At 36.5% G+C, this 12,162-nt stretch overlaps 1 protein-coding gene across 2 annotated transcripts in view; it reads right to left on the bottom strand.

Moving 5' to 3' along the window:
• Window positions 1-12,162, bottom strand: part of KNTC1 (kinetochore associated 1) — a 40,674-nt gene that overhangs the window by 16,120 nt on the left and 12,392 nt on the right. For both annotated transcript variants that reach the window (XM_009560426.2, XM_054082861.1), the window contains exons 25-40: window positions 10,998-11,114; window positions 10,363-10,506; window positions 9,971-10,069; window positions 9,428-9,531; window positions 9,165-9,270; window positions 8,403-8,537; window positions 7,196-7,315; window positions 6,025-6,094; window positions 5,882-5,949; window positions 5,027-5,319; window positions 4,215-4,387; window positions 3,923-4,020; window positions 2,947-3,088; window positions 1,967-2,023; window positions 1,303-1,466; window positions 678-782 (exon numbers count right to left, since the gene is read on the bottom strand). In XM_009560426.2, coding sequence (XP_009558721.2) covers window positions 678-782; window positions 1,303-1,466; window positions 1,967-2,023; window positions 2,947-3,088; window positions 3,923-4,020; window positions 4,215-4,387; window positions 5,027-5,319; window positions 5,882-5,949; window positions 6,025-6,094; window positions 7,196-7,315; window positions 8,403-8,537; window positions 9,165-9,270; window positions 9,428-9,531; window positions 9,971-10,069; window positions 10,363-10,506; window positions 10,998-11,114 — 1,995 coding nt within the window. The remainder of the gene's footprint in view (window positions 1-677; window positions 783-1,302; window positions 1,467-1,966; window positions 2,024-2,946; window positions 3,089-3,922; window positions 4,021-4,214; window positions 4,388-5,026; window positions 5,320-5,881; window positions 5,950-6,024; window positions 6,095-7,195; window positions 7,316-8,402; window positions 8,538-9,164; window positions 9,271-9,427; window positions 9,532-9,970; window positions 10,070-10,362; window positions 10,507-10,997; window positions 11,115-12,162) is intronic.

Here is a 12,162-nt window from a genome sequence, read left to right on the forward strand (position 1 = left end):
TCAGGCTTTAGAACTTAAAATCTAAATATACTGAAGACAGACTAAAATAATTTCTCTTGGTCTAAACTGCTTAGAAGATGGTACATTGCAGGTTCTGCAGATAGCTTTTAAAAACTCCTCTCAACTAGAAATAGTCTACAAATCTAAAATGAAACCAGGATTGAAAATGAGATAGAAAACACCTACAGATTTAAAGGCCATTACTCTAGTAAACGATCCCCACAAAGATGAAGCTGCCACTGTACATAAACTTTCAGGCAAACCAATTAGCTTGCGATCAAAGAGCCACTGTCTGTAAGAGGCTCAAATACTCCAGGGCTACAACCTGTGGCTGCCAGTGAGGTGGTGTCTGTTCAAAGGCTGCCCCATCTGCAGGAGGCAGCAGGGACTGCCAAGGCCAATCCTGTCAGGCCATCCAGCCCACCTCTGCGACATACTGATACTTGGACATGAGACTGTGGAGCCCCAATCCCTTCCCACTACTGCAATACTGTCAGTGCTTCCCTTCACCTTCTCTGTGGCTTTCCAAGGTATGGGATTTTTCCAGAATGTGCAAGTTTCGCAGTGTTTGGCCACAGGACAATTTCAGAATGAGCTTCTGCAATGGGAAGGGTAGCCCTTTTCTTGGTAAAGCAGAAGAAAGGGGCTCACTCTTACTCTTTTCCGAGCATTCTTACCTTGTGTAGTAAGGTCTGGATAGTGGTCACAATAACTGAAGCACATTTCTCTTTCATAGCAATGAGAAAGCTTTTGGTTTCAGCTATCATATTGCCATCATGTAGCTAACATCAAAAAAAAGACAGTCAGACCTGGTTAAAAATAAATTCTAAGCCTTCAACTTCTCTTGTCATTTATAGCATCACAGAAGGTACTATAGTAATTGTATTTTCAGATTTAATTCAGGCCTTATGCAGATCTCTTTGAGACAGAAAAAGGATTTCTGTTTTTCAAGTGCTTTTAAACTGATGTGTTTCTGCTTGCAACTTTTACCATACTAACCAATGATATAACAGTGTGAAAGAACATAATAAATTCATATTAACATTCTTTTTACTATGGCCTCCCTGCAGAACTGGAAGTTTATTTCTGCATGTACAGAGGACCATAAAAAATAGGGAAGAAACTACTAGCTCCTTTCACAAAAGGCTCAACATCTGATCAAGTGGTAGTAATTTGTAAAAGGTCATGGAGTTAGCCTCTCCCGTACCTATCAAATTAATCTGTAACTACTCTAAAGTTGTTAATAGTTGGCATACTTCTAAGATTTATTTTCAGCAAAATTCAGCATTGTCCTCACCATACCTTTTCACTCAGGGATGAATCCATGATGTTTGATATACCATGCTGAAGACAGGACCCAAGTGAACAGAACATTAGCCGCAAAGCTAACTCGTACTGACTGCACTCCATGAGGTTCTGTAGTGCCGCATAGATGGGAGTTCTAGCTGGCAGGAGGAGGTTCTGTCCTGTGATATATTTAAAACCCAGAAAAAAAATAATAGTATATTTATATTAAGCATATTGTTCTTGGAATTACTATCAGAGAAGTTTTTCTTCATTCAATTTGTGACACAAGATCAGCCTTAATTCCCTTTGAAACCTTATATTTTCAGGGCTTTTAATTTAATAGAGACTCCCATTTGAGTTGAAAAAATAGAAGCTGATCATCTTCTTGGAAATCCTCTAATAGGTCCTAACTCATCCTGGTGCAATTTCTGTACTGAAGTACAGGCCTTGACAACATGCCCAAAATGGCATGGCTGAATGCTAGCAATTACCATCCAAACTAGTGTCTTCTGAGCTGAACCAGCCTATCTCCCCCTACAAGAGGGCTTTAAGTGGAACATATGAGCCCATATTTAAAAAAATATAAGTTAAGTAATTCTTGCGTAGGTTTAATTTAAACCTCATGTTTTCTAGTGGTCTGGTTTATACTTTTAGCACGGTGAATCTGCCATCATGATACCTTTAACGAATGCGCAGTTTGCCAGGCTTGTACAGTCCAAAGGATACAGCTTGTTCTCTGAAAGACAGACAAAAGACACATCAGCACTGTGCCAAGATTTCAGCAACACAATGAAGCCTGGCAGTAGCTTAAAAATACTATACTACAGGGACAATACATAAAATAAAGACACTTTAACTCTGAGAGCTAGGACTGCTATTTTTTTACTGCGCCTAATCAGAAGTTATTTTATAGGAGGCAATTTCTTTCCAAACGCAGAAAGGAATACAAAGCAACAGTTTTCACTAACTACTTTGTTTGTAAATCCCTTTGTCTTGATGAGACAGTCAACATAGACACTTCATCTGTGAAGGTAATAAATCTATTCAAATCAATCTAAGCATACCCTTTATAAGTAGATCTAGCAATGTGCAACAGTATTTGCAATTATATGCTTTCTAATACACCGATGACATATTAGGAAAGAAAGCATTTATATCAAGAAGTATTAAAAATAAATAATCCCAAAGTATTCAGTGCTGCTTCTTGAGAGCTGAAGGTGTCTTTTTTTCAGCACCTACACCACCATAGAGTTCTGTTCATAATACCTGAAATTTCAAAATGTTGTTTCTACACTGGTCTATAATACAAGGACAATAATATAAGAATGAGCTTAATAAAATTCTGTCTCTGTTAGTGGATACCAGAAGCTGCCCGGAGAAGATCAGAAGAACAGGGTAAGTTTATAGTAACACATCTCCAGAGCATTCTCCATGTCTTCAGGTATTCATCATTCAGATTCTTTCCAAACCAGCACAAAAAACAAAGTCACCTTTACATTCTGTACCCCTTGCAATGGATATTTCCTCCCTGAGTTTATCTAACTGAGATTTCTGAGGAGATAACTTCCTCACACGTACCAAATTATTTATATTCCTAGATACAAATCAATATGAAATGCAGATTGTACATTGACTCAATGTTCAGGAAGGCAAGTTTACCACAAACAGGCAGAAGAGTCGAAATAGTTTCATATGCAACTGGAAGAGCTATCTGTGGAGCAAGAACTATTCCGTCTTCATTAAAGAAGTCATCGTAAGTCCACTCTTCATAAGGATCTTTATCTCCTCCAAAAGATGTTGTCTAAATAAGGACATTGTCAAAAGTAGGCACAATAAAAAGAACAACTACTAAGTCTACTAGCAATCTGGTGTTGCAAGAGTTCTAGTTTTCAATTACAGGAAACATGATCTTCTATTTGAAAATGGATTTTACTATGCTACCTTTATTAAATGGCCAGTAGCATTAAACAAATTTCCTATTAGAGTGGCCACATCTCTCTTTTCATAAACATTCTTGGCCAAATATTACAAGCGCACATTTTGCAAATGGATCATTTTTTAGAAAAATAACATTCAGAACGTAAATAAGCTTGTCCAGGCACTTTGATCTATTCCACTCAAACTGTAAGCCTATTCATTTCAATTAGCCCAAAGCACTCCCTGATCTGAACAAAATCCAAAGATGCTATTCAAGAACTTGATATCCATCTTAAAGTTTTACAAAAGCGTTGGGCATGCCCTTTCACAATACACATTTAAAAATCAGACTGTCAGCTCTTCATGCTCTCTAGCAGTCCTGGCAGCAGCCATTCCATAAAATCACTAATATTTTCAGTAAAATTAGAGGGAATTATTATACTGAAACGTAAGCACAGTATACCACTTGTGCTTGTACCATAGCTGCACTGATTTTAGTATTCAAATCAGTTTACTATTTATGCTGAGGTACACATATATTCAGGGAAATTTTTATTTGCAGAGCTGTGTGGGGCTTTGTTGTTGTTGTCTGCTTTGTAAACTGATTAAACATTGCTGGAGAAATAGGAGGAAACAAAATGTACGTACAATGAGTACTAGTCAGTCAATGGAGACATTACGTATAATAAAAAAATATATTTAAGTTAGCACACAATACCTTTGCTGTAAATCCATAGTTTTCTATTTGGCACTGTCTGTAGATCTCCTTGGCAGTCAAAGTATATTTACATAGTTCCAGAGAATCTAATAACAAATCTGACAAGATATTAAGATTATTAGCCTACTGCGAAAGGAAGGTTCGTTATGTCCTATTAAAAGGAAACAATTTTTTGCAGCATCTATTTTTACAGAGGCATATATAGAAATTCATCTTCTTTTATTGTTTCTTAGATACTGTTTGGAAAGTTCAATTCTCAACATGAACACAAATGAAGGCTAATAATTATTACCTTGACTACATACTGTAGCTGCTTGGGAAGCCATTTCATAGATCACTGCTGGAAGATTCATATCTTTAGGAATGATCATTGGAATATCAGCTCCCAACATATGACAAAGCCTTTGACATGCTGAAAACAGCAACTTCCCTGTTTCTTCATTACAGTGATTTTCATAGAACTCCCTATGAAAAAAAAAAGATGTTATTAAAAAAAAATAGTCCTTATGGCTTTTACTTAAGGTTACATCCTGTTCTAATTATTTAATTCTCTTTTAGTTATATGATTCACTGCAACTAAAATTTCTGTAAATGAAGTGAAAAAATACAGTGGCCTTTCACTTCGTGATACACACTGGAGCACATAGAACGTGTAAGAATACACTTAATATTTTCATCTTATCTCTTTTGTGGAGAGGTAGTATTAAGTTTAAACTACCTGACAACCTAAGCAGGAGGAAGAGACCAGCTAGAAACCACGAGACAGTACGTAGAGAGTATACGATAGGTTTCTTCTACTTGTGTAAGCCAAGAAGCTCTCATAAAGGTAATTTAATAGTATGCCTTATTTATCCCTCACTATAAAACTGTAGGGCATTTTTTTACTTAGTAATCATGTTATGGCAAACATCAAGAGCAATTTTCAGAGACTACAACCTTACACTCCATATTGTATACAAGCTCTATGAGGATAGTGCTTAAACACTTACTTGTAGAAAAAAAACCCTAAAACCGAAGTCCTTCACTCAACAGCTTCTTATTTCTATGAAGTATCAGAAATAGTACAGAAAAAAGTCATAATCATGAGAGCCTCTGCACTTTTACCTGCATATTTTTACAGCATCTTCAACTCTTCCAGCATCCAGTGCTCTCAATGCCAGTTTTTCTCCCAGTTCTTGCTCTGACACTTGCAGAAGCAAAGCCAGTCTGTACAACCCTGATTCAGTAGGACAGTTCCTGATTTTACCACCTTCTGAATTAGAATCCATTGTTTGCACTTTTCTAGACTTTGACAGAGATCTGACAGTATCATAAGCTTCTATGTTCTTCTCAAGAAGCCTAGACATCACTGTAGGATTCCTAAATTCTTCAGATGAAAGAAAGATATCAAAATCTTCCTGCAACAAAGAAAATGATATATCTGCATTCAAGTAACTTCCTTTAAAAATGTAGTTTGTTTGTTAAAATGTCTTGCTTCATCCTGAGTAATACTTTCGGTACAAAGTTGACGTTACTCGTTTCTATGAATTACTGATTTATGTAATAAAGTACAGAATATTCCTAAGACGTAGGTAAACAAAATTAAAAAATATGAAGCATAGGGTATGCTCAAATACTGTATTAAACAATTGAAGTTTAAAAACCATAATAAGACCTTAATAAAACATTACAATACTCTATCATGAAATCTTTGAGATGTTGAGCAATTAAGACCTTTGGAACGTACACAGTACTTATTTTTTTGGCTTAAATGGACAACTGAGTTCCAGTAATTGGGAACATTCTCAGGCACCATTTCAGTTGCTAGATTAGCCCTAGAATCTCTTTGAACTCAACAACAAAAATAATCTTTGCACAGAAGTTGTAAATAAAATTAATTTTTAATATCATTCATGTTATAAGAACAATTGGAATAACCACAGTAAATTAAAAGCAGTTTGAAACTCTGAAGATACCTACCTGCAGGGTAGCAAGTGTTTCAAACATTTTTAGATTTGCTTCACATTCATCTTTCTTCAGAGGATTGTCTGTTGGAGGAGAAAAACAATGACTTCCTGACTCCGTTTACAAACAAAATGTAAGATTATTAATTTGCAGCTTACCTTTTTGAATGGTGAAGAGGAATTTAAGGATTTCCACAAGTGTCTTAGTCATAAACATCTGTGTTTTGTGCTGCAAGAAAAGATTAATGTTTTGTTTGGTCAGAATGTTGCCATTAACAGTGACCCTCAGACTTTCACTCTATTAAAATAATACGCAATGCTCTACAAACGTCTTATGCAACAACTCTCAAGTCTAAGATACAACCAGTTGAAGAGCAAGGGAACAGAAAGTTATGATAAATATGCATCCTTTATAGAAATAGCAATATTTTATAGCTGTTAATACATATGTACTGCACGCTGTGTTAGCTCTCACTGTTTTGAAAATATGCACCTTTTTCCCTTTGTTATTCCTTCCCTTTCCCAGAATAACTCCCTAAAAATTAACCAAATTCAGATAGCCATGCTACTGTGTGGAGACGCCTTTAAAATTACACAAAGTAATTGTATAGTATACAGAATCACAGAATTGTTTAGGTTCAAAAAGACCTTGAAAATCATCAGGTCCAACCCTTAACCCAGCACTGCCCACTCCACCACTAAACATTGTCCCTAAGCACCACAACTACATGTCTTTTAAATCCCTTCAGGGACGGTGTCTCAACCACTTCCGTGGGCAACCGGTTCCCATGCTTGATATCTCTTTTGGTGAAGAAATTTTTCCTAATGACCTGTCTAAGCCTTCTCAGGTGCAACCTGAGGCCATTTTCTCTCATCCTGTCACTAGTTACTTGGGAGAAGAGACCAACACCTGCCTCACTATAACCTCCTTCCAAGTAGTTGTAGAGAGCAATAAGGTCTCCCCTCAGCCTCGTCTCATGCAGACTAACCAACTCCAATTCCCTCAGCTGGTCTGCATAACTCTTGTTCTCCAGCCCCTTCACCAGCTTTGTTGGCCTTCTCTTGACATGCTCCAGCAGCAAAATGTCCTTGTAGTGATAGGGCCCAAAATGGACGTATTGCAGCCTCGCTAGTGCTGAGTACCGAATAAACTCAAGTTGGAAGAGGATTCAAGAAGTTTTCTACTCCAACCTCTTGCTCAGTGCAGGACAAGTTCATCATCCCTTTTTGGTTTATATTTGCATCCCCTACCTTTTTTTTAAGCATCTGGCTGAGAACAGTACATAGAATAATTTGTGCACACACTTTATGATATGAAATTACTTGGTACCTCTTCAGAATTATCTGCTTTTTTCTGTAATACCAGTGTTCCCCATACAGTCAATCTCTCTGCAACTTTCTCAGCTTCAGCAAGAGTCAGAGATTTTAGCAAAGTCAGAGACTCCTCTCCCTGGGAAAAAAAAAAAAAAAGAAGTTAAACCAGAAATAATCAAAAGAAAAGAGCATTTGCTTTCAGAAACGCTAACTTATGTGTAATCACTTGCTTTGATACAATGATTGCATAATGGGCAACTGAGTAAGATTAATCTGCTGATGAACTTCAAGTCTCTTTAGAAACTACATTTATTTATGACATGACCTCCTCAAAGTCTCTGAATGGTTTTGACTAAATCAATGTGGCTTTCAGTAAAATCAATGTGCTTACTCACTAAGGGTTACAGTAGGCAAATTAAAATGCAGTTTCGTTCACTAGCAGTTATGCCATGTTTTAAAAACAGTATGATTATCAAGAATATCATGTGCTAATAAGGCAGAACAAAAGCTAGCATGAGAAACGCTGTTTTGCAGGGGAGTTAATTTGATTCCTATAACCAAAAAGCCTCCTTTTCTCCAGGTCAAAGAGATTCCAATAACCTAACTAAGGACAACCAGAAGGTATAAAGGTAATCACACCTACTATAATGTAGCAGTTGAAGTTAAATGTTTCTAGTTAGAACATCAATGCGATTTAAAAATAACTTCAGGGTTTTTTACTAACCAGGACTTGAAATTCACTTTGAAGAAAGCCTGTACTAATATGAACACTGCATTACAAGACAAACTTTCAGGTGCTCTCAGTACCAAGCGGGCAGGTCTGTACTTGTGGGGTACCGTTGCACTAGAAGAAAGCATTTCTCAGAAGAAAGAAACTTTTAGTTGTTGTTGACAAGAAAGCGACTTGCCCCAAAACAATTCTAGCAAAAACAATACATGAAAATATGTAGAAGCTTCCATTCCAAGCTGGTTTTATATATTGTGGGTCATAATTCTCATCATTTTGCCGTGAATGAAGGATGACTCATGACGTTTAAAACTCTGACAAAGGCCACATTTTCCATGTTAATATATTATATGTACAATTAATAGAAGCGTAATGAAAACTATTATCTTTAAATCATGTATAAGATTTGAGCAAGCAGTACAGGTTTCCCCTGTTTTGAAAACAGGCCTCAGTGTCTTTAAATTCTGAGATTATCTAACATGAAGTATTTTATTACCCTTTCTTTGTCAATCAGGTCGATCATCCTCAGAACGTAGACTTCCACAGTGGGCAACATATATGCTGCTACAATTTTCAAAGCATCCTCCAAAGAAGTGGAGGTGTCTTGTTTAAGAATGTATTTCACTAGCCTCTGTAAGAAGAAAACAGAAATGGACTTTAGTTTGTTGATGCATAGGATAACATAATTGTACAGCTTGTACCAAGCAAGCTACCTAGAAGTTTGAAACTTTTTTCTAGAGAAGACTTGAGTAAAGCATAACTGGGGGAAAACTGATCTTGGGGAAGAGAATTATCCCAGGAATCCTCAGAATTCAGGGGACTCATCTGGATCCACAGGATGGCAAGGAATCTTTCCAGAAATAACCATGTTTTCTCTCTAGTAAAGTATAAATGCAAAAGGAAAAGTCACCAAGTATCATTCCCCGTGACCTCAGGAGAAATCAGACCTGAAATCTTGAGAGGACTCAGCCTTCCATTTTGTTAGCTTCCTCTTTTCTTTCCTGCTGCCCATACAGAAACCACATTATTATCAATGCTGCGGCAATCAGGCTGGGCAAAGCTAATATGATAATTCTTAAAAAAAAGGGGACTTTCAGGAAAAAACATGTCCCAATAGGACAAGAAAAGCAGATATTGATAACAAGTGGGAGGCATAGTTGCTAAGATTTTTTTGAGAAGTCTGGATTGCAATACCCCACATGCAGATAAGTGTAGGGATTTTCGTTTGACAGAAGTGAGACTAATGCTGATCACTAACCATTATCATCTGATTGTCCTTTAAAAGATTAGTATCTCTTATTCCATAGGCTCGCAAAAGCTTCTTCATCTCCATCAGTCGGTAACTTTCTTGCAGTAACTTCACTCTATGGACAAATTAGACTATTATTAATTTGTTTGCTACCTACAGCTACGTGATTTAATCATCATATGACATTAGCTACACAGTATTTCCACCCCCGACCAGAATTCTCACTGAAAGTACACACAAGGCTGAGGTTTAGATTGTGGATGTTGCCTTACTTGACATGATTCATCTCCAAATGCTGTTTTACCAGCTGCTCCACCGCTGCACTCCATGGTACCATAGCACCATGCATTATCTGTAGAACTGCATCAAATTTCAGCTATAAAAGGAACATGAACAGATTACTTTTCAAAATAAGTTACAGGGTAATCTCTTGAAGTATTGTTCACATGGGATTAATTCACGTAGGCAAGCATTTTATTTCCTAGCCCAATCTCTGCTTGCATAAAGGACATTCATTAGCATAATATGATGTGTCAAGTTAGGTAAGAAAATGCTTATAGTAATTTTTGGGAATGTAGAGCTAGAGTTTCATACATATTTAAGTTGGTGAGTTTTCCATGTGATGACATCAAAATCACAATTAAATTCTCAAGCAAAGAACACCACATGGGAGAAGATTACTGAGACAGAATAAAAAGACTACTGCATGCCATTTGTTCCCTCTTATGCCAATCACGTAAAAATGTACTCGTATGTTTACGTAAAGGTTAAGTGTTTCATTGTGAACTGATGTGTCAGAGCCAATGGATACTTACATCTGTATCAGTGATACAGCCGATGACAGCTATCGCCTTTGCCTCCCACGCAGTTTCAAATACTGAAGCAGATCGTATACGACAGCGTTCTAGCAAATCCTGTATATTTTGATAAAGATTATTAGGACATTTGCATTCAGAAAAGATAGGAATATGTTATAATATGAACAAAATTTGAAAGTTTTCTGGACATTAAGCGACAGATTTGGCTATCTTCCCTTGTATCTCCTAATGACTTATTACTGAAATAGTAACTATCAGTAAGTTCATTGACAAGAGCAAGCTAATTGAAAAACAGTCCTAAAATTAAAGTGTAAATAAAAATGGGCACCAGATTTTTCTGCTTACTCATGTCTAAATAGCTTTCTTCAAAAGGAAGAAAATATAGATACCTTTATATACTGCAGAAGAAGTTCATCCTTTTGTAGATTATGTTCGCACAGGTAGGGTTTTATAAACTTCTCCAAAATGGATGCGACAAGCCCTGGTGCCAGAATTTTATCAAACATGCGAAACACAATAGTAGTTGCAGTTTCCTGGACAGCAAGCAGAACAATGCCATGTTAGAACATCACTCATGGTAGTGCACGATCCTTTACATGCGTAATAAACAATTCAACTTACAGCGTCCACTGAAATCACAGAATGATTTCACAAACTATCATTTCCCTTTGTAAAAGAAAGCTTTTACTTGAGCTACAATCCTTACTGTTCAGTTGTACTTCTACTTTCTCTGTTGCTAATGCTTGCTCCACAATACATGATCTGTAATGAACTGCAAATCATGGAGTTTAAGCCACACCTTCTCATAGGATCCTGTTACATTATATATTTATACCCGCAGTTGAAACAAAATCTATAAAACACTCAACGTATCAAATAGTCTTAGCAGTTTAAGAACCTGTTTAACCAATCAAAGCATTAGGATTCCTCTTTTGTCTGACTTTAAATCGCACAGTACAGGACTTTTCTCCTTCTCAGAACAATCCACTACTCAAAAGCATTTTTGAAGTGCCTGCAGAATTACCTTTTCAAAATCACAGAGTGCCAGCCTGCAATTGTATTTTCTGTACAGATTTATCAGTTCTTGTAAATCATTTACCAACTTCTTTAACCTATGTACCTCTTCACAGTCACCGCATCTCTGGAAGAATGTTTGAAAAAGAGAAAGAAAGTGGAGTATTAGAAGACTTGTTGTAATCTTCAAGACCATTAGAGCACTGTCATAAACAGGAAGAAAATAAATCATTCTCCACATCTCTGGTATAAGAAAAGGGTAGCTGACTTACAATGCAGCAAGGAAGATTCTGGTAAGATATTAGGAAAAGATTCTTTCTAAATATAAAGACAGTGATGCACTTACTGGACCCTGCACAGGGGAAAGAGGCAAGTACTTCATTCACTGAACGTCTTAATGACAGGCGAGACAAATGGCTACAAACAATGTACCCACTGCTGACATTGTGTTTGGAGTCAGAACCTTATTTTTCATGTGATTTTCCAAGAAAAACCTCACAAACTATCTTTCATGCCTTGCAATCTTGAAGATTTTATGACTGCGCATGCTGAACTATTACCTTTCCATGGCATACAAAGAAAATCGAGTACATGGTGGAAGTGGGACTTTGAGTAAATGTCTCCTTTTTCCCTTATGCACTTCAAATGTGAGATTCGGCAGTTAAAGACAGCAAATTTAACTAACACAGAATGCACATTTCCATTTTTTAAAACGCATAGCTGGTTAGCTTTGAGCTTTATCTTTCTCCATTTTCATAATACCACTTTTATAGATGCTAGTATACCTAGGATATAGAATATACATAAATTATGTATCTTTGCACAAATTCAGTACTCATAACCTTACACCTAGCTGGGTTTTAATACTTGTTTTCTCCAGGCCATAACACATTAAATGCAATTACTTTCCAAAAATTTTGACGGACATGAGACTTGTTTCTCATTTCAGTTCACAAGCAGTATCTTTACTAAAATTAAGTGGTTGGTAGTACTTAAGCTTATTTGTGTACTACAGAATATTCAAGAATATTGTTCATATTTAGATTATTAATACATCTGTTGAAAGGTATTAATGCTATACTGACTTTTTTTAAACCCAACAAGACTGGAACTCACGTTCTTCCTTTCAGGGAATTAAATCAGCCTTCATCAAAAACCAACAGTGACCTAATTAT

The sequence above is a fragment of the Cuculus canorus genome, chromosome 17, assembly GCF_017976375.1.
Source record: "Cuculus canorus isolate bCucCan1 chromosome 17, bCucCan1.pri, whole genome shotgun sequence".
Lineage (NCBI taxonomy): Eukaryota > Metazoa > Chordata > Aves > Cuculiformes > Cuculidae > Cuculus > Cuculus canorus.